Source organism: Thermobia domestica, chromosome 6 (assembly GCF_964235325.1).
Source record: "Thermobia domestica chromosome 6, izTheDome1.hap1.1, whole genome shotgun sequence".
Classification (NCBI taxonomy): domain Eukaryota; kingdom Metazoa; phylum Arthropoda; class Insecta; order Zygentoma; family Lepismatidae; genus Thermobia; species Thermobia domestica.
Window position 1 is genome coordinate 145,835,040 of NC_137459.1, and position 20,812 is coordinate 145,855,851.

Genomic DNA, 20,812 nt, shown 5'->3' on the forward strand with positions numbered 1-20,812 from the left:
GGTATAGCACCTATTGCAAGCACAAAATCAAACTAGTTTTATTTTCTACAAAAATAGCCCTATACATTCTCTTCAAAGCATAAGGAATAATATAATAAAACAAATATATTGTGAAAGTATCAAGTAACCTCAAGGTAACGACAAAAAATAACGGGAAAGAATTCCTCCTAGTTTTCCAGCATCCTTTTGAAATTTTCTGATATGTAATTAGCCATCCAGACTTTCCCATGCTGATGGAAAAACAAGACCAAGAAAACAACGATCATACATAAGTGATTTATTTCTCTCTAACTAGAAAATAGATAATATAAACAAATACAACGTATTTTATTATGAAATTACAGAACACTTACCTAATAGAAATTCCCCCACAAAGCAAGAAATTAAACGTCTTATACCTGTAACTTTAGTTATGAGTTTCATTACATATGAAAGCAAAGTATCAGACTCACGGAAAAAGGGTGGATGTACAGTCTTGTTCAAAAAAATCGTGGTCACCCACCTCTCTGAAAAGCCTTACACTTTTATTCAATGAAAATTAGAAACAAACTTAGATTTAGAATTTCCTAATAAAGTAATAGATTTGATTTTTGACGAGAGAAAACCATCTTAACATCTTTACAAATCTGAAGCACACAAATTCTTTAGCAAAGTGATCTAAATACTGACCAGTTCTATAATACCGATTCAATTGTTTTACAATTTGGATTCGAACAAAAACTAATTGCCTCTCGTTTATTTGTGCACCTTGTTGGGTCTACAGGGCACAAAATTTCTGGTCGCCACTGACAACTAGAAATTTAGAGCTGACGACCAGTGTTCAGTAGATTTTTTTTTCTAAACTCGTACTAAAATAGTGAGAGAATATACGAATGTGAACGGACACATGTCTTTTTAACAGACGCGAGAAGTAAAGTTTTCACAACGTTGAAATTCGCCCCTCTTTTCCCATCCTCTATCGAAATTGTCTGCCTCCTGGATTCCTGCCTTACGAGATTCCCAAATGTGCTTCCAATTGTCACATTTTGTGCAGTTTTACCTGTGAGTACTGCTTCATGTGAGAGGCTTCAGCAGTCTCAGAGTTAAGACTGCTTACAGGAATTTACTGAAGAGCGACGCATTGGATGACTTGGTCCCCGGGGGGCGGGGGGGGGGGGGAAGGACATATCAATTTGTGAGAGATACTGGCGACCATAATTTTTGGACTGGCGAGTGTGTCTGACTTGAAATTTTGTGCTCTATAAGCATTTACTCTTCCAACAACAATCGAATAGGTCGAAAAACTAAACTATCTTTTCTTTACTACATTTGTTAAATGTAGCCACGGATTCACGCAGTTTTGGGAAAAGACAAAAAATGGGATGTTTAAAATAAAAATTTTAAAGGAAATTTGGCTTCACTAAGGAAGCTGTTGTTCATACCCCCTAATTACCTTTGGTTCATGATTTGTACATCACTGACTAGATTAAAGAAAGCTTTGGAATGAAACATCTGTGTCACGTCCCTTAAATTCTGAAAAACTTCGCAATAAAAATGTCGTTAACCGTTTTGGTCATCCTTGGGTGGGAGGCGCTCCAAACAGCTGTTTGTGTAGCTGTGTTTCATGACATTTTCAACAGATTTGAGAATGTTTGAAATTTATTACTACTTGCGGTCTCAACACTAACTTCCATAGAGCAAAAACGGTAAGAGGTATCAAGATTATTATTATTTTCAATTGCTTCAGATTCCCACAAATGGACTCAATCTTCTTCGTTAACACTCAACTCTCACCGAAGTAGTTCAAATTAACAATTCCAGGTTTCAGCACTTATCGCCATATAACAAACTATAATATATAGCAACAACCTTTCTCCAATCAATACAGCGTCTCAGGAGTATATATAATCAAACTCGCAACACGATCGAAAGCGGTAGTGGTTGAATTTACTAGTGTGTCTAATTTCAATGCAAATTTGCATAGAGCATAAAAGATGCTTGTTCCACTTCCTCCTTTAAGCCTCTATTCAAAGTGAAGTGGCTCTAATTAAGATTGCAAGTTTCAACATTTATCGACAGAGAACAAAAATGGTAATAGAAAGCGACAAAGCGGTTTTCTTGGAAATGATTCAGCGCCTCAAGACAACATATGAAGACTATCCACAGCACTACGAAATCGAGAAGTGGTTCATATCTTCAGTTTCAATATTGATTTACATAAAGCAAAAGCAGTATGTTTTTTTCTTTCTTTCTTTCTTCAATAGATTCAGCATCCCAAGAATAGGTTTCACATTATCCGTTAACCATCTCCTCAAACCGGAAAGTTCAAATCAACCACTTCCGGTTTCAACATTATAGCCACAAAACAAAAATTGTAATAGGTAGAGAGAGCGATTTTCTGCAACCGATTCAGGGACTCAAGAGAACATATCGTCAGAACCCACATTACTTTATCGAAACCGGCAAGGTTTGGAATTTACTAGTACTTTCGATTTATATTCATAGAACGCAAACTGTAAGAGACATCGAGAAGCGGTTTTCCGCAATCGACTCAGCATCCCAAGAAAAGGTTCTATCCCCTCCCTTAACCCTCTAATTCACACCAAAAATGGTTCAAATTAAAGATTTTAAGTTTCAACTTTTACCCCATAGAACACAGAAATAGCGAGTAATGGCTTTTTGATTTGTATTCAGCATCCAAGAAAAGGTTTTATATTTGATCTATCTATTTCAACCAGAATTTAGTTTTATTACTTCAAGTGTTTTGAGTATTGAATTCACGTAGTTTGGTAGTCTACCGTGGTTTCACACTGAAATGGAACTCACTTGTTTCTCTACTGAAACAAGAAGTGGGAGAAATTTATTACAATTTCTGGTTTCAATATTGATCATCATCAAAGCAAGAATAGTAATAGCGAGAAGCATGAATTCAGCAACTTAAGAACAGACCATCTCCAAGTTCTATTGTCTGGTAGAAATTTACTACCACTTCAGGTTTCAATAGTCATCGCCATAGAGCAAAAACTAAGAATGAGATTTGTCTTTTTTATATGAATTTATCATCCCAAGATTGTCATCTCGATCTTTGTCCTTATATATAAACTGGAAGTGGTGAGAACCTACCATTTCCAGTTTTAACACCGATCGTCATAGTGAAAAATCTATAGGGAGAAGCAGTTTTAGATACGGATTCAGTGACGCAACAGCAGTTTCTGTCTCTATTGCAATAGAGTAGAAACTTAAAGATACTAGGAAAAGGGCTAAGTTTTAAAATACATAATCCGAAAAAAAGATTAAGCCCTGCTCGCTGGTCTAGTGGCTAGCGCGTGATCCTTTGCTGCGCGTGGTAACTCACAGGAAAGCACTGAACGTACTACTGTGGTTCGGATTCCAGTTCAAAATGTAGATCATGTTTTGGACAGTTTCGATACTGAGAAGGAACGTTAAACTTCAACGAAGAACCAAATAAAAAAAAAAAAAAAATCTCTGTAGTATTCTTCTACTTAAACGCCTTAATAACCACTATTAGCACATAACTACTTTTTGATAGTCTATAAAATATAAATTTTACACTGTTTACCTTTGATAAATCACTATTTCTAATTTATATCAACAGCAACTACGGATGAAATGGGTAACTAGCGAAATTTTAGAATTTTAAGCAACTTTCGGGCTACTAACTTTATTCTGAGTCATCCTAACCTTTATCTGCTCCTTATCTTCGTAGCTGGCTACAACTCATGTACGATGTCGCGTTGTCTACGGATACTAAATCCACTATGAGTTCTTAAAATCATCTGCAACTTAATTCACACTGCAACTTATGTAAAGGAAAATTGCTACGAAAGGACATCGTACAAAAAGCATTCCAGTTTCTTGTCCGATTTGGGTGATTTTTGGATATGTTGTAGCTGAGGACCCCCGATTGTTTATATGGGACCAACCATGTGATCTCCAGGGGTCACCAAAGGTCACACAACAGGTCTCGTCGGAACTGTCGAAAACTTAGCATACAAAATGCAGTGGTGATGTAATAGAAGGTCACAAATCGAAACTTGTAGAAGTCAGCCGGCAGATCAGCCCTACCGTTGCCCGGAGCAGGGAACTTGGGACCACTCCCCCCGCCGCTCCAGCATTTTCCACATCCCCGGCCTCCGAGCCGATATCATCAAATTATATTCTTACAAGATATATAGATATGCGACAATCATTTTGGACGTGAGTGTACAACTAATCACCAGGTTCAAATTCTATACCTTCAAAACTGGAACTTTCAATCTTGCCTCCTTCAAAACTAAAGGGCAAGTCACGTTCTGCAGCATCAAGGAACTAGAAAGAAGTATGTTGCTGGGATAGCGAATGCTTGAAATGAAATGAAATTTTTGAGTTTTACGTCCTACGTTTATGACGGTTAGGCTAAAGGAGACTGTGATGATGAGTAATGAATGAAATGGTGGAATGAAGAAAGTGGGAGGGAAACGGGAGTGACCCGAGGAAACCCACGCACTCTATTTGTCCACCACAAAGTTCACTTGGCGGAAGCAGGGTTTGAACCCGGGACCCCAAGCACCAGAGGTGAACGCTCTACCACTGAGCCACCACGGCCCCAATAGCGAATACTTGATACATGTTGAACGTAACCCATGTACATCAGCAGCGTGCGCGCAGCAGCCAATAGTTCTGGCTAAACTTTCGCACATGCAGTACCAACCTAATATTTGATCTTCGAATAATTCCCCGGTGTCGCCCTCGGGGTTCATGTAGCTGGGTTCTTTAAATGCAATCCAAAGTTGATGTTTGATGGAACCTCAGAACTGGAAGAACATTTGCGCACCCAGAATACCAGCCTACTCTAATTGAACCACAAACGTATATTGCGCGTCACGTTCTACCTTGCTTTGAACGTATGATGGAGCTAGCTTAAGCTAGTAAACCCCTAGTGTCAGGTCCCACAACCGCATTCCCGAAAGCACAGGAAATTCTGGGGAGTACCCTGACGTCATGGAATCAGTTATTCCGCCGTTTCAAATCCCGTTGTCCAATCGAGCTTTCAAAATGTTTGGCTGTTTTTCCAAGTCAACAATCTTCCTAGCAAGTTTAAGGTTACACACAATCCTGAAAAATCGCCGATATTCGGGACATGAGAGGCTGGAACCATGTCACCGAAAAAGAAACTTTGATTGTATGTCTATTCCGGAATTGGACAACCCATCTGCATTTTGTAACTAGTAGCAATTAATTTGGCTCATCCGTAGGCTTGTCAAGGTAATATGGAATTTTAGTTTGCAGCCCTAATTGCTTAAAAAAAAAAAAAAAAAAAAAATCTAGCGTCACAATAACCCTCTCTATTAGAAGGATGTAGTCGTCCTCTAGCCAACATCCTAGTTCAGTGGTTCTCAAACTTGTTGTTACTGCGACCCACATTAAATAATAAAAAATATGTGGCACACCTACTTTCATTCAAATACACATTCACATTCTATGTAATGGTAGTGTATTTCAAACCAATTACATTTTGTAAATCATATCTATTAGGAAAAAATATACATGATATATAAAAAGTTATTGTATAGCAAAATATTTGTAATACTGTTAATAATGAGACGCATGCGATGCATGTACTTGTTTTCGATATTTATTAATAACTGCATTGCTATCCATACTGATACGAGTTACTTTCAGCCACAAGGAATTGGACACTTGCAGCCTTTTTTGAACTTATAATCTCATGTTTTAGGTACTTGGAATAAAAACTTGAAATTCGGTACGCTTGTCGTTTTCGTTAGTACTACCTAAGTAGATCAGTGAAAATAAAAAGTTCCAACTTTAGAGTGGTTTTATAGGGAACTGAATAATCTTTCCCATGTTATTTATATGGGACACCTTTTACACCTCCAAATTATTGAGCACTTCCTGTAGGGTTACAATGATTAAATTTGACATGATTGGAGCATTTAGGGACAAACCTACAGGAAAATTCCCGAAAGTCAATATTTTTAATTTTTAGGAGGTCTAAAGAGGGGATGAAGAATTTCCCCGTTTTAGGTACTTAGAATTGGAATAAAAATTTGAAATTCGGTATGCTTGTACGTTTTCGTTAGCATTACCTAAGTGAATCATCAGAAATAAAAATTTGAAATTCGGTATGCTTGTACGTTTTCGTTAGCATTACCTGAGTGAATCATCAGAAATATAAATTTCAAATCGTAGAGTGGTTTTATGAGGAACTGAAAAATCTTTCCCATGTTATTTATATGGGACGTGTTCTATACCCGAAAATGTTTAGGTACTTCCTGCAGAGTTAGAATGATTAAATTTGGCATGATTGTAGCCTTCCGGGACTAACCCACAGGAAAATTGCCAAAAGTGAATATTTTTAATTTTTTAGGGGTCTAAAGGGGGATGAAAAAATTCCCATGCTATTTAAATGGGCGTTTTCTTGGGATACAAAATCTTATCTTTTAGATAGTTGAAAATAAGAAAAGAAACGATAGAATTGTGGGTTCAAGAGGTGGGAAGCCGTAGGCCGAGCAAAGACAGTGTGTAGGGGCGAAGCCCCCGGATAGGCAAAGTCAGGAAATATGAGGAGCAAGTTCACGAAATTCAATGTTGATGCAAAGGCCGATAGATAAGAAATGCGTAGGCCGAGCAAACTCGGGGGTCTGAGGGTGTAGCCCCCAGCTAGCCAAAGGCTAGTATTGTATAAAACTACATGAACTGACAAAAATTAAATGGGTACTTCCAGTTGACGCGAAAAGTTGAAATTTGCCATGATCGTAGCTTTCCAGGACTAACAGACAGGAAAATTGGCAAAAGTGAATATTTTTAATTTTTAGGGGGTCTAAAGGGGAGATGGAGAAATTCCCCTTGTTATTTAAATGAGCCTTTTTTGGGACCTATAATCTCATATTTTAGGCAATTGGAATACAAACTTGAAATTCGATATGCTTGTACGTTTTCATTATCGTTACCTAAGTGAATCATCAGAAATAAAAAATTCCAACTTTAGAGTGGTTTTATGGGGGACTGAAAAATCTTCCCTATAATATTTATATGGGACGTCTCCTACACCCTAAAATGTTTAGGCACTTCCGGCAGGATTAGAATGATAAAATTTGGCATGATTGTAACCTACAGAAAAATTGCCAAAAGTGAATATTTTAATATTTAAGAGATCTAAAGGGGAATGAAGAAATTCCTATGTTATTTAAATAGGCGTTTTCTTGGGACACAAAATCTTTTCTTTTAGATACCGTCAAATGGGGTGAATAGAAACATGGGGGTGAATAGAAACAAGACTTCCAGATTAGTTTTGGATTTATCTGGACGATAAATTAATCAAGAAAACTGAATTTTTTTAACATAGTCTTATACGGCTAAAGTATTCAGGGCAGTGACAAAATGTTTACTGAGTTGGAAACACTGAGGTAGACGCCAGTAGCATTAATGTGTTGCTGAAATCTTACACGGTATTTTAGCGCTCCTCAAACTTTCTTGGTAAGTATGACATTTTCATATTTGTTGCATTTGAACATATGCCTATTTTGTAGTTTGTTGTTTCATTTACTGACGTTCATAGTAAAAGTTTTCCTTTTGTAAATTATTTTTAATCAAAATTTAACTTTACTGGGTTATTGTTATGATTTTTAATTAGTAGGGTGAATAGAAACACTTCTTGAGGAGTGGAAAATTCTTGAGAAGCGGGGAAAAAAAAAGGACAGGAATGAATCAACAATCTCTAAGAACAAATTTCCAAGTCTTCTGAAAAAAAAAAGTGACAAGCTGGAGGAGGAAAATATCAGGGCTGGATTTGAAAAGTGTGGAATTTTTCCCCTTTGTCGAGACCAAATACTGAGGATGCTGCCAAAAAGAGACAATGAACGAGAAGAAACAGAACAGCAAAAGGCATCTCAGACTATAAACCGTTCCCTTATGGATCTTCTCAAGAGCATGAGAGAAGATGAGAAATTAAACAAGGAAAGAAGAGAGTACGAAGAGTTTTGATTTGTTTTCTGAAAATGATGCATTTTCATCAAATCACAACGAAACAACCTACCCTTGTATTGTCGGAAGAGGAGAAAGACAACACTCCAGAAGACAACATTCCAGACGATCACGAACTAGATGATGGTTTTCTAAAGCTGGTGATTTTGCTGTGGTAAAGGTTTATGAGAAGCTAAAACTCGATGAGACTATTCACTACCCAAGTGCGAAAATGTGAACATGATGGATATGTGGGTGTTTTATAAGAGAGCACATAAACAATGAAATTTTCGGAAACTTCTGAAGAATCGTTTTTTCTACATGAGGATATTGTTACGAAACTGTTGGGTTTTATTAGAAGTTCGTCAGCACGCTTTAAGTATATGCTAAGTTTCGGGCTCCTTCGTGGCTAAGCGGTTAGCGTACTCGCCTTTGGCGTGGGAGACCCGGGTTTGACTCCCGGCGGGAGCTCATGTGGTTCTGATTCCACGTTAATCAGTAGGTCCACGTCTCATAGCCTCGCTGCTGAACGGGACGTTAACCTCAAAATCAACTCAACTCATGATAAGTTTCCCTGGTGATTTCAGTGGTTTAAATCTTATTCATATATCATCAAAACTGTATGGTCGTTTGTACCTATATTGTGCATTATTGAACTTATATCCTGCAGGTATCAAATAAATAGTTCGTTTCAACAAATACGCTGTTTCTTTTTACATTTCCAATAGTATAAAAGAAACAACAATAAAAAAGTCATTGTTTCTATTCACCCCTACTCATGGGGTGAATGTAAACATTAAGAAAAATCAAGGTGAAGAAAAGTGGAGTTGATAAATTAATATGACGTTTACTGAACTTGATTAGCATATTAAGATATTTTCTTTGAAATAATCTGATACGCGAAATCTTTAACATCACCAGACTTATATACTCATATAGCCAAAAATGTGTTTCTATTCACCCCATTTGACGGTAGTTGAAATATTAAAACAAACTTGAAATTCGGTAGAATTGTAGGTTCAAGAGGTGCGAGGCCGTAGGCCGAGCAAAGCCGTGGGTGTGGAGGCGAAGCCCCTAGCTGGGGAAATCAGAAAATATGAAGAGCAAATACATGAAATTCACTGTTGATCCAAAGGCTGATACGTAAGAGATGCCGCAGGCCGAGCAAACGCAGGGGACAGGGGGGCGGAGCCCCCAGCTAGCCAAAGGCTAGTCTATTTATATCTATTATTCGTATCTTCACAATTTCTTCTTACCTTCTTATATCTTATTTACAATATCTGCACGAAATGCTTGCACAATTAAACGGAGTTTGCATGGGATGCACACGAAACGCCTTCTCCCCCAACGACTATTTCCTTTCACACATCCATTAGAACAACTGAAGTGTCCACCTGATAAATAGAGCCACTTCGAGTGCAACCGTCTCGTGACCTTAGGTGACCTCTGGAGATCACACGGTTAGTTGCGTGGACAATCCTCATTTGCCGTAGCCCAGTATAACAAACAAATATTTTTTGTACGCAAAGTCTGAACCAATTCTCCCAACACCTGTTGTGTGACCTCTGGAGGTCACAGACTTGGCCCCATATAAACAATTGCCGGGGGGGGGGGGGGTCCTCAGCTACGACATATCCAAACATCACCCAAATCGCATAGACGAGGAAATCTAATGCTTTTTGTACGGTGTCCTTTAAAATCATCTATACTTATCTTTATAAAGAGGCAAAATAAAGAATGAGTCAGAAAAAAACTTGGCCGCTTTCCTCCCGCCATATTTTCTAGTATATAAGATGAACATTGGCAGCACTGTGCACAAGCAAGGACAGACTGCCGATCTTACTCACCAATACATTGTCAGTTGTGAATAGTGATGGGAAGTTTGATTCCTTTTATGGAATCAACTCCTTTGATTCCGTTCACTAGAAGAACTCATAAAAAGGAACGACTCCGTGGAACGAGTCGTTCCTTTCTAACATGAATACTTTGATTCCATCGGAGATGCAAGCAACACATGTTCGTTCATTTCTTCCGTTCTATATCGTGAAAACTCGGAAACCTTGAGTTGTGGTTGGACCAATACATTTGAAGCTTTCAGGAAGTTGTAAAGACTATTGCCATCTCATCTGTTTCTGCTGGTCTGACTGTAGGGGGAGTTCTGGTTTGGAACAAAGCTCTTGTTCTCTAAGGGTCGAGTGAAGGGGAAAGGGAGGTATTTTGCTTGGGTTGTCATATGTTTGTCCTCATTCAGGAAACAAGAGACGAACCTGTGCGTCAAGGTCAAGAGTAAAAACTTCAATCCATGTTGGTATTGTTTGAAAAACATAAAATTTCCGTCTATCTACCCGGTACCCATCTTCTCTTCCTCTGTCTCTCTTGGCGGGCACGGACCCAAATAAAGAAAACAACAACAAAAAAATGAACATTGGAAACAAGGAACGAGTACAATAAAGTTCTTTAAGGTGAAAGAACTATAAGAATGGGATGTCATTCTTTTCTCTCTTAATTATAATACCAAGGAAACAGTGGCAGAACTTCAGAATAAGCCCCCATGCAAAAATTCTTCTCGGTCCCCCGCGCGAAAATTCCTCTCACCCCACTCTCACACAAAATTCTTGTCCGGGCCTATAAAACAATTCAATCTTTTCATGTATTTTCCCAACACAGATATTCGAAATGAGGCAATGATTGTACTATGTAACACAGGTATCTAATTACCAGAAAACTATTTTTGCGAACTGTTACGAAGTTTAAAACTGTATTTACTACATGTGAATGGACTGTTTATGATTATTGGGGGCGCGGTGGCTCAGTGGTAGAGCACTTACCTCTAGTGCGAAGGGTCGCGGGTTCGATCCCCGCCCAAGTAAGTTCGTGGTGGACGACATCGTTGCTCGTGGTTTTTCTCGGGGTACTCCCGTTTCCTCCTACTTTCTCATTCCACCATTTCTTTCATCATCATTCACTTGGAATTTCATCCGTCTCCTTTAGCACTCAGTTTTCATAATCGTGGGACGCTAAACAAAAGCTTTCCTTTCTTTTGTTTATGATTACTGCATTGTTGTACTACAACGAACATATGTGTATTTGTATACGACTGATTCAGTGTTGAATTCAGATTTTTGTACAAGGAGGGGCAATAGATATTCTAGATATACACGATGCACTATATATACATATTCAAGTGGGGCTGAGCCCCCTTGAGCATGTCTGAATTCAACGCTGGACTGATTCACAGTGCGGGTTCAGAGGAAGAAAAGTGTTATTTACTTTCCCAGTGACCTTTTGATTGCATCATTAAAAGTTACATCATAACGCATGGAAACTAATTGTATTCAAATAAATTTTGTAATATATTAAATTTAACTAAGACTCAAAAGGCCGCAAGCATTCCAAAAGCAAACTTTCTAAACTTAATCGAAAAAATTAATATCCTTTGGCCCGGTCATAATTAAATCTGAAACGACAATATCAGGTCTTGTGACCTCTCAGAACCAACAATCTATAGGGTCAAATAGTACCTACTATATATTCTTACAGTTTTCAACAAGATTAACAAAAATATTTTGATTGCGCTTTCGTGTTTCATTAATAGGAAACTTACTTTAAACGCGTCTGATCAGGGCACCCTTATGTGCCGGGCCCCACCATTGCGTGAGCTGTGGTGGCAGTAGTTCCGCCACTGCAACAAAATGCTTTAGTTCTATATTGAATCTGAACTGAGGGTGCGTAAAGTTAGGGTAAGCGGTGTCACCGCCTCGACCCCACGTTCCGAGGGAACCGGGTCGGTAGATGTATGCCATCAGGCCCGTAGGCAGAATTTCATTTCGGGGTGGAACATTGTTGAAAACACCCTAGTAATTACATCTTTTGCGCTCTTTTCCTGTATCTGTTTCCACCTTTTGTTCTTTTGAAGGAGATTTCGGGGAGAGGGACAAGTCCCAACCATCTCATCTCCTGGCTACGTCCCTGTATGCCATGATTGTTCATGAAAGGGTCCCGATGTACTTCACTGACCTTGGGCACTAGTTCGCCTTACGCCGCCACTGACTGGTCTGAACTGCGCGGTTTCTGTTAAATTTTTGCATTGCCCGTTAGCTGACAAAGGGGCCCGGTGTTTGACATTCATAAATGAATCCCTTCCCCCTTTTTTATTTCATTAGTAGAATTGGTTTTACAGGGTGCGACGGGGTACAATATTGTTAAGGAATTCACATAACCGTATACTCAAATGTATTTCAGATAACCGGGACAAATTATATTCTGCGAGGTGTCTATTTTTTCCACGTAAAAGAATTTGAAATTGAGATGAAGAGAATAAAACGTTGGGACGGAGGGCGAGAGACCATAAAAGGGCCTTCGAGACTTTCTTCTTATTGGACGAAAGCCATTATGAATGCTACAAATTATCAGTTTATAATTATTATTATTGGTGTTGGTGGTGATTCTTAGACTGCATCGTCCATTGAGCAGAATGAAATTCCACCGAGAACACGTGGGAAATAATGGAGAATTGGACTACCCTAGAAATATAATTATCTGGATCAGAAGCAAATTGTTGGATCGTTTCTGCAGCAATTAACCTTCATAGTTCTGTAGTTGATTAGTGCATATAGAAACGTAGCTACTCCACTAATTTTCTTATTTTACTCTACGTCACTAATATTTGGAATTCGTATTACAGTGAAACCTCTCTAAAGCGGACAGCCGTGGGGAATCAAAAATTGTCCGCTATAGAGAGGTGTCCGCCTTACAGAGGTTTCAATATTTTCTTACGTTAATTAATAAACAAGGTAATATGTAATTGGAAAAAATATTTTTGCATGAATCACGTATTTATGAATATTACCAAAATGTTACTGTATCTGCATTATTTTGCGTCATCCAATTCCCTATGTTCGAGGCACAACATGGAAATAAGATGTTATAGTTCTCTGCACTTTACATTTATAGCTGCTTACTACGTTTTCGGTGTGTTGCTTTAATTTGTGAGTTAATTGCAGTACAGTAATGACTTTTTTTTTTTTTTTTTTTTTTACAGACAATATGCGTACCCGTGGTCAAAAATACCAAACTTGTCTTCTGCTTGGTTCGAGATTCCAGCGGGACAGTAGAATGATGTGTCATCCCAAACGGTGGGCAACTGTCAATCACTTTTGTTTCTGAAACAGATTGGGTGGGAGTGGAATGCAAGCAAAGGATATAAGGGTGTTATGAAACAGAGACCCTTCCTCAGAGTTGCTGGGCAGACAGTTTAGGGGGCAAAATGTTGTCACACCCTCATGTTCTTCCTTGGTGACATAGTATGAATTACTAAAAGTGTATTTTTACTGTACTTTTCAACTTGTTTTTAGAGAAAGTGTCCGTAATAGGAGGTAAATAATACGTATAAAAGACAAGAAAGACTGTCCGTGTCCATACTAGAGAGTGTCCGCTTTAGAGAGGTTTGCCAATATGTTTTTTTCCTATTACGGTGTTTGGAGATTACAAAATATGTCCGTTATGGGAGGTGTCCGTTAGTGGAGGTTTCACTGTACTTTTAAGATCACCTTTCTTTCGTGAAAACTGCTGAAAAAAATCTCTTGGAATAACAAGTGGCAGTGTCGAAAGAATCCATGTGCAAAACATCTCTTGATTGTCTTGGGAATTGAGTTGTGACCATTGGAAATGGAAGAGGGATTAAGAATTCAAAGTAACTCACTATGCAACAACATGCACTATGCGAATTTCAACATAGTATGTTGTTATTTTCCCCGGGAAATATTTCTGAATTCAGCGCTATGTAACAATGAAAAGATTACTCACATATCAATTAAATCTAGTTTTAAAGGAATTGCTAATAATCTTAACGCAAAGTAATGTTCTGATTATTAATTACTTATGTTTACATTGTGTTCTTCATTCCCTCATTTCAAATCTCCGTGTTGGAATAAAACTTAAAAGGATTGAATTGTTTTATAGACTTTAACTTGCCCTTATAAGAAGTTTTTGCGGAGCGGGGAAGTGAGAAGAATTCTTGTGTGTGGGAGGGGCTCGAATATGAGGTTCCGCCACTGGTTAGTATTATTTTATGTTTTAATTTGTCATTTGCCTCAGTTTCTTTCGCGGAGTTCAGCTCGCATTATACGATACTAACGTTTGTTAAAATATTTCTTTTCAATGGTCTTTTCTTTGTGTCCAGCTGGAGACGGGAGTGGAGGGGAACTTCGTGGTAAATAGGAAGTATATATTCGCCACTCAAAAACAAGCCAATATGATTCCCTTTCGTGAGTTCTTTCGTTCACTGCCAGTTTTGACTGTATTTTTTGATTCCTTCGTTCCACATCCACTTTTGACTATTTGTGCAGCCCCTCGTTCCTCGTTTTTTGCAGTAGTTTGTACGACAATGTTGAGAAAACGAAGGAAAGTTTGATTCCATGATTCCTTCGTTCAAGCCACTCTTTGTTTTGTTTAGGAGTTAGCGGGGCGAGAGGAAGGAATGGTCGTCCTTTCGTTTATAGCTTTGTAGAAGGGAACTTCGTTAACTTTCGCAGCAAAACGGAAGTATTCAACCGAAGATGTTCAGCAAGTGTCGTCTACGTCTAGTGTTTCTTCCATTTGCCAAACGCGATACACATGCTGCTTTGCAGTGCATACTCGTTCCTTTCAATATGAGTGATTCCTTTCAAGGATTCGTTCCATTCGTTCTCAGAAAGGATTCGTTCCAAAGGAACGACTCGTTCGCGAACGACACATCTCTAGTTGTGAAGTGCGCGTGGTGTGGTAAAGAACGATGAGTCAGTTGGAAAAACGAAAACTAATTGTGAACAAATACCTCGAAAATCCAGGTATGTCATTAAATAAATTAAGCAAACTCGTAAAGTACCCTCGGTCTACTGTGCAAAATGTAATTAAAAAGTACACACAAGATTTAACTGTTGAAAGAAAACCTGGCTCAGGTAGAAAACCGGGGACTAACCAACCGAAGCTGGAGAAAAGTGTTACTGCATTGCTGCGTCAGAATCCGAATTTATCGGAAAGAGCAGTTGCTGGTGTGGTCAAAGCGTCCCAATCTACAGTGCACAGAATTAAAGCAAGGAAAGGTTTACGATCTTTCAAAGTGCAAAAGGTACCTAACCGAGACGATAAGCAACAACTGACGACAAAATCCAAACCAAGAAAACTATGATCAGTACCTTACTCAATATGAATGTTGCATTATGGACGACGAAACCTATTGTGTCGCTAATTTCAGTCAAATTCCCGGAAAGGAGTACTACGTGGCACTGAAGAGGGGAGGTGTGCAGGATAAATTTAAACAACGGAAGGCATCCAAATATCCTAAAAATATTTGATTTGGCAAGCTATTTGTACATGCGGTAAAAAAAAGCAAGGCGTTCATCACAACAGGGACAATTAACGGCGAAGTTTATACGAAGGAGTGTTTACAAAAACGCTTGTATCCATTTGTAATGTCACACAGTAACTCTGTTTTCTTCTGGCCAGATCTTGCTACCTCTCACTACTCTAAAGCAGCCACTGATTGTTATAAAGAGAAGGGTATCGTCACAGTTCGAAGAGAGGCAAGTCCACCAAACTGCCCGGAACTTAGGCCAATTGAAAAATATTGGGCCCACATTAAAAGAACATTGAAAAGCTCAAAAGGGAGGGCGGCTGACTTGAAAACTTTTCGTCGCAAGTGGACTGCAGCTGCCAATCAAATAACAGAAGATGATGTGCGAACTCTTATGAAGCGGATTAAAAGTAATGTACGAGCATTTTTCTATAATTAGTTCTTTATGATATCTTTTGTGTGTTTATTTTTTTTTAGTTTATAGTCAACTAAAGTATTAAAACGACCTTTCTTCTTTTCATTTCTTTACCTACTTTTTTGGTCAAAGTTACTGGCCAAGTTTTTTCTGACTCATTCTTTATGAAGAATGTCTACAATGAAATTTTAATTATATAATTTCTAAAACCATGAAGTATATATATACGTAAATCAAATTACATTTATGTCATGTACTCTATAATCTTTATAAATTGTAAACTCAATATAAAACCCGTGCTAAGTGCCAGAAATGGAAAAGTCAGGTTTAAGTTGGTGAAACTGACAAGTTTTGCCGATAGATGTTACTACAGTCTTCGTATCATGTATTTTTTACCTTTCACGCAAATTTACAATTTCACTTATAAATTTCAACCCAGACTTAAATTATTTAGAGAAGGAACTTTATAACCTATCGAAGAAAACTATCCGTGCATATTTTTTATTTAGAGTTTTGTTCATTCTTGAAACAGTTCCATTCTTGGATATCCATTTCAAGAATGAAGAAAATTCTAAATAAAAAAATCGGCACGGATTGTTGCCTTCGATAGGTTACGAAATTCTCTATAAATTTAAGGTCTGCAGATTGAAATTTGCACGAGAAATCGAATTTTTGTTAAAGGTAAAAAACGTACCTTTATCTGCAACGGGATGAGAAATAAAAGGATTATCCAGAGGTAAAGCCTTATCAAGATTATTTATAACGTCCAAATAGTTTGTGTCAAAAATGGTAGATGGCGCCACCATCACCAATGTTAATATATATAACTAATAAAATTAAAACAATCAAAAATAAAATGAACAATTCAAAAAATTAAGCAAAAACTGATATAATCTGGTTAATGGACGTCACAAAATCTAGGGAATGGTACGTATCAATTTCACATATTGTTGTTAGTTTCATTGTTAGAGGCTACCATTGTTAAGTAAACAATCGACTTAATCTGCCGTACTTTCTACCAGAAACTGACCAAACTGGCACAACCATTTGAGATTGAAATATCTAGGGAAAGATATGTGTCGATTTCTCATATTATTGTTAGTTTCATTGTTGAAGACCACCACTGTTAAATAAACAAACTTTATCTGCCATACTTTTTACCACAAACTAAGCAAACCTGGCATACTTATTTACGATTGAGATATCTATGGAATGCCATGTATCGATTTCACATATTGTTAGTTTCATTGTTGAAGACCACCATTATGAAATAAACATTCGCTGGATCTCTCTATTGTTAAACGATCAACTTTATCTGCCATACCTTCTGCCACAAACTAAGCAAACTTTGCACACTCATGAACGATTGATATATCTATGGAATGGTACTTGTCGATTTCACTTGTTTAGTTTCATTGTTAGAGGCTACCATTGTTAAATAAACAATCAACTTTATCTGTCATACTTTCTACCAGAAACTGACCAAACTTTGCATACCTATGTAAGATTGAAGTATCTATCCTGTGGTTTATGTCGATTTCACATATTGTTGTTAGTTACGTTGTTGGAGAATACTATTGTTAAATAAACGATTTCCATACCTTTATTTTCATACCAACTTTATTTTCTATACCTTTTACCAGAAGCTGACCAAACTGGACATATTTACGATTCAGATATCTAGAGAATGGTACATGTCGATTTATCATATTGTTGTTAGTTTCATTATTGGAGGCCTCCATTTTTAAATGAACAGTAAACTTTAATTTCCATACTTGCTACCAGAAACTAACCAAACTTTGCTTACCTATTTACGATTGAAATATCTATGGAATGGTACATGTCGATTAACAAGGTCTAACAAGCCCTAGCCAAATTGTGTGTAATACGTCAGTATGCGTTGTGATCAAACGAGCTGGCCAAATTCCGATTGAATTTGTTTTCATGGTGGCTGTGGTGGAGGGGCTAACAGGTCATCGGTAAATGTTATTGTTCGGAAAACGGAATAGTAAAAAATAAAAATAATAATAATAAAATAAACATATTTCATTCAGAACATTGTTGCGCCTGCTTTGTAACCAGTGTTAACTGTGTGCTGCCAGATTTTTTTTTTTTTTTTTTTTTTTTTCAGGTGGAGCGGGATGGCTTCTACAGCGTTCGTAGAATTACACTAAAAGCCCACACTGTTCCTAGAATTGCATTCTAAAAGCCCCTCCCATATAACTGACCTGTGTTTCACAGGAGACACCTCACATTTGAACTGTTGAGATTCTGTGTGAATTTGTCGGCTGTACGTACAAATTGAGAGAATAAACATGTATTAGGGAATGGGAAGTTCTCGAAATAAATTTGCAAGCTGAATATTTTTTTCGCGACGTAAGTGAAGAGTAATTGTATACCCTTGAAGAGTACCCTGGAGAGTAAGAAAGCTCTAAGCAAAATAATCATTGAATAAATAGCAATGTAATCACAGTAATGTATATATGGCATGTTGTATTTCTACCAGATTGTCGGAATCACTAATTCTCTAATTTTTGATGTGAGCGATCTCGCTATCGAATCTCCAGAAGATAAAAAAAAAAAAAGTTGTATTTATGTCTATTCCATGTTAAACAAACGAAATACGTTGCGTAAAAGAACTTTCCATGTTAAAATATTTGATGGGTAGAGTAGTTCGTGGGATTTGACTGTTATTGCATGCTGAATGGGTAGCTGGGAAAGCAGCCAGGATATTCATTCTGAGGGTTGCAAGCCCGTGAAAATACAGAGCAACAGTTAATCCAAGGGAGTAGATAATAGATAAAAATTCTTAAAACTACCGTGGGGGAGAGAGCTGAAAGAGGGTATAGTGTGAAATTTTGGGCCGCAACTAGGGAAGTTCCGCCAGGAACGCAGGATCACCTGTATACGGCTCTCATTGTTGAGAGACTAAAATTTTTCAATTACTCGTATACGGAAGATAAACATTACGAAACTATTATTATTTATTTATTTATTCCTCGAGGGGTAGTCTATCTCAGAAAATTACGATTAGCATAATTCTATGTTTCAGGGGTGTGCTTCCAACCCACCTCCCAGAGGCGGTTTTTTGAGCGGGCGAACCGGACCTTATCCGTAGGTCCAAACATTACGTAAAGTAAGTAAATAAGTAAGTATGTGTGTGTGTGTGTGTGTGTGTGTGTGTGTGTGTGTGTGTGTGTGTGTGTGTGTGTGTGTGTATTATTATTATTATTATTATTATTATTATTATTATTATTATTATTATTATTATTATAATAACTTAAATTCTTTCAGTAGCGTAAGGACGAATGGGCCTCCCCGCAAAAATGTTAAACGGACCCCTCTTTCCACATTCACGAGTCACGTAAAATTTACAGAGAACAGTTTTGACTTTCCATGTTCTATCTAGTGAGTCACAACTTGCTCATATGCAAAAAAATGCACATTATTATTATTATTATTATTATTATTATTATATTGTGCTATAGTTTTCGTCCATTCTGCTGTACCAACCTCGAGAGTCGACGACATCCGACATTTTAAATGAGGTCTGGTCGCCCCACTTTTTGTTGTTTGGTTCGATGCTGGTTTCACTGTCCTTTTCCCAGCTTTGAAATGCATAAGCACAGCAGATCGCGAAAACTCGACAAGTCACGCTGTTTCCGAAATGAAGCTCCCAGCCATTTAGTCACCCTGATATATCGTCGTCCTTCACCATTCAAGGCACAAGCACCATACTGACTAATCGAGTGAGATTCTTGTCACGTTTGGCGCGCGGTTGTGTTATGCCTTGTAGCTCTTATCTCAGCCCGATGATTTCGTTTAAAAAGTAGCGAGTGGTCATAATGATTTCGCTGGTCAGCACGAGTTTTGTTGGCATTTAACATACTAAATAATAGCTCAGGTGTTACCGTCTTCACAGGTGAAAATGAGATATAGTTGGAACATCACAATTTTTAACATCCTAACATTATAAAGTTTAATTTCGAAACTGAAATGGCCCTCTTTCTGTTCTGGGCCTCTCAATGTTGCGGGCCCTGCAGGCCCTTTAGTTGCGCCACAGCATTCTCTCTACTCAAAATGATAGGGACAAATAGAAAAGTCAAAATTCATTCTATCCATTTTTCATGCATTCTGTCCACTTCAGAAAAAAAAAAAAAAAAAAAAAAAAATCATATGATACTGATATGTAAGAAAATATTAGTATTGTTTTCTGTATACAAAGAACCATTTAGGTTTTTTTTTTTTTTTATCTCATCCTGGTAATAATCGAAAAAAAAAGTTTCATGTGATAAGCAGACGAAAGAAAATTTGTCAACGCGATGCGAATGACGTTCTCTGCAACCTAATTCCAGTTTTTCGTACAAAAACTCTATTCCTACCTGCAAAAAGAAAAGATTCATGTTACCCGTGAATGGTTGAGGTTTTGCCCTGCGGCTGAACAACACGGCTTGTAAAAATTGACTGACTGCAGGTGCACGAAAAACTGTTGGATTCCTCTCCCCGCCCACTTCAAAGTGTGGATATCCTGGACACATTCAAACTGAGCGATTACGATCTTTCAGTTCTTCCCAGTAAAGGTGCCAGCAGTGATTGCTAAATGAAAAAGTGAGCATCTGGTGGCGAAAAAGCAAAGTGCTCGGACAAGGGGGAGAGCACAGTAACCTTAACACTATACATAAATAATCAATACTGCTTTTAAAGATAAACACTTAAAATGTTTCCTCTCCCTGACAATCCGCAACTTGTCCTGTTTTGGCAGCAGCAAACAGCGGAGGGAAGTTTGCTTGGATTGTTTATTAATTTACGTGAAGTGAATAACAGTCACTAGCGCTACACTCATTATGTAACATTTTTGAACCTTATGAACACAAGATACGTACCTGAAGTTTCAGAAGAATGTCCTTGTAACAACTGGAACATATTACCACATGCTTTAGCTACTGCTGCCATTTTTGCGATTACTGGCAAATTATGTATAACAAATGACACTTCATTCTTCTGATGTTTTGCTAAGTTCTGGGCGTGCCCTAAGAGACCAAATCCTGTCACATCTGTTGCTCCATGTGCATTGTATTTGTGCATCAAACGTGCAGCTAAAA

The 20,812-nt window shown here is 37.8% G+C and overlaps 1 protein-coding gene across 1 annotated transcript in view; it reads right to left on the reverse strand.

Annotated features, from left to right (window-relative positions):
- Sps1 (inactive selenide, water dikinase) overlaps nucleotides 1-20,812 on the reverse strand; it is a 98,328-nt gene that overhangs the window by 2,730 nt on the left and 74,786 nt on the right. Inside the window, exon 6 of the mRNA XM_081762181.1 lies at nucleotides 20,594-20,806. Coding sequence (XP_081618307.1) covers nucleotides 20,594-20,806 — 213 coding nt within the window. The remainder of the gene's footprint in view (nucleotides 1-20,593; nucleotides 20,807-20,812) is intronic.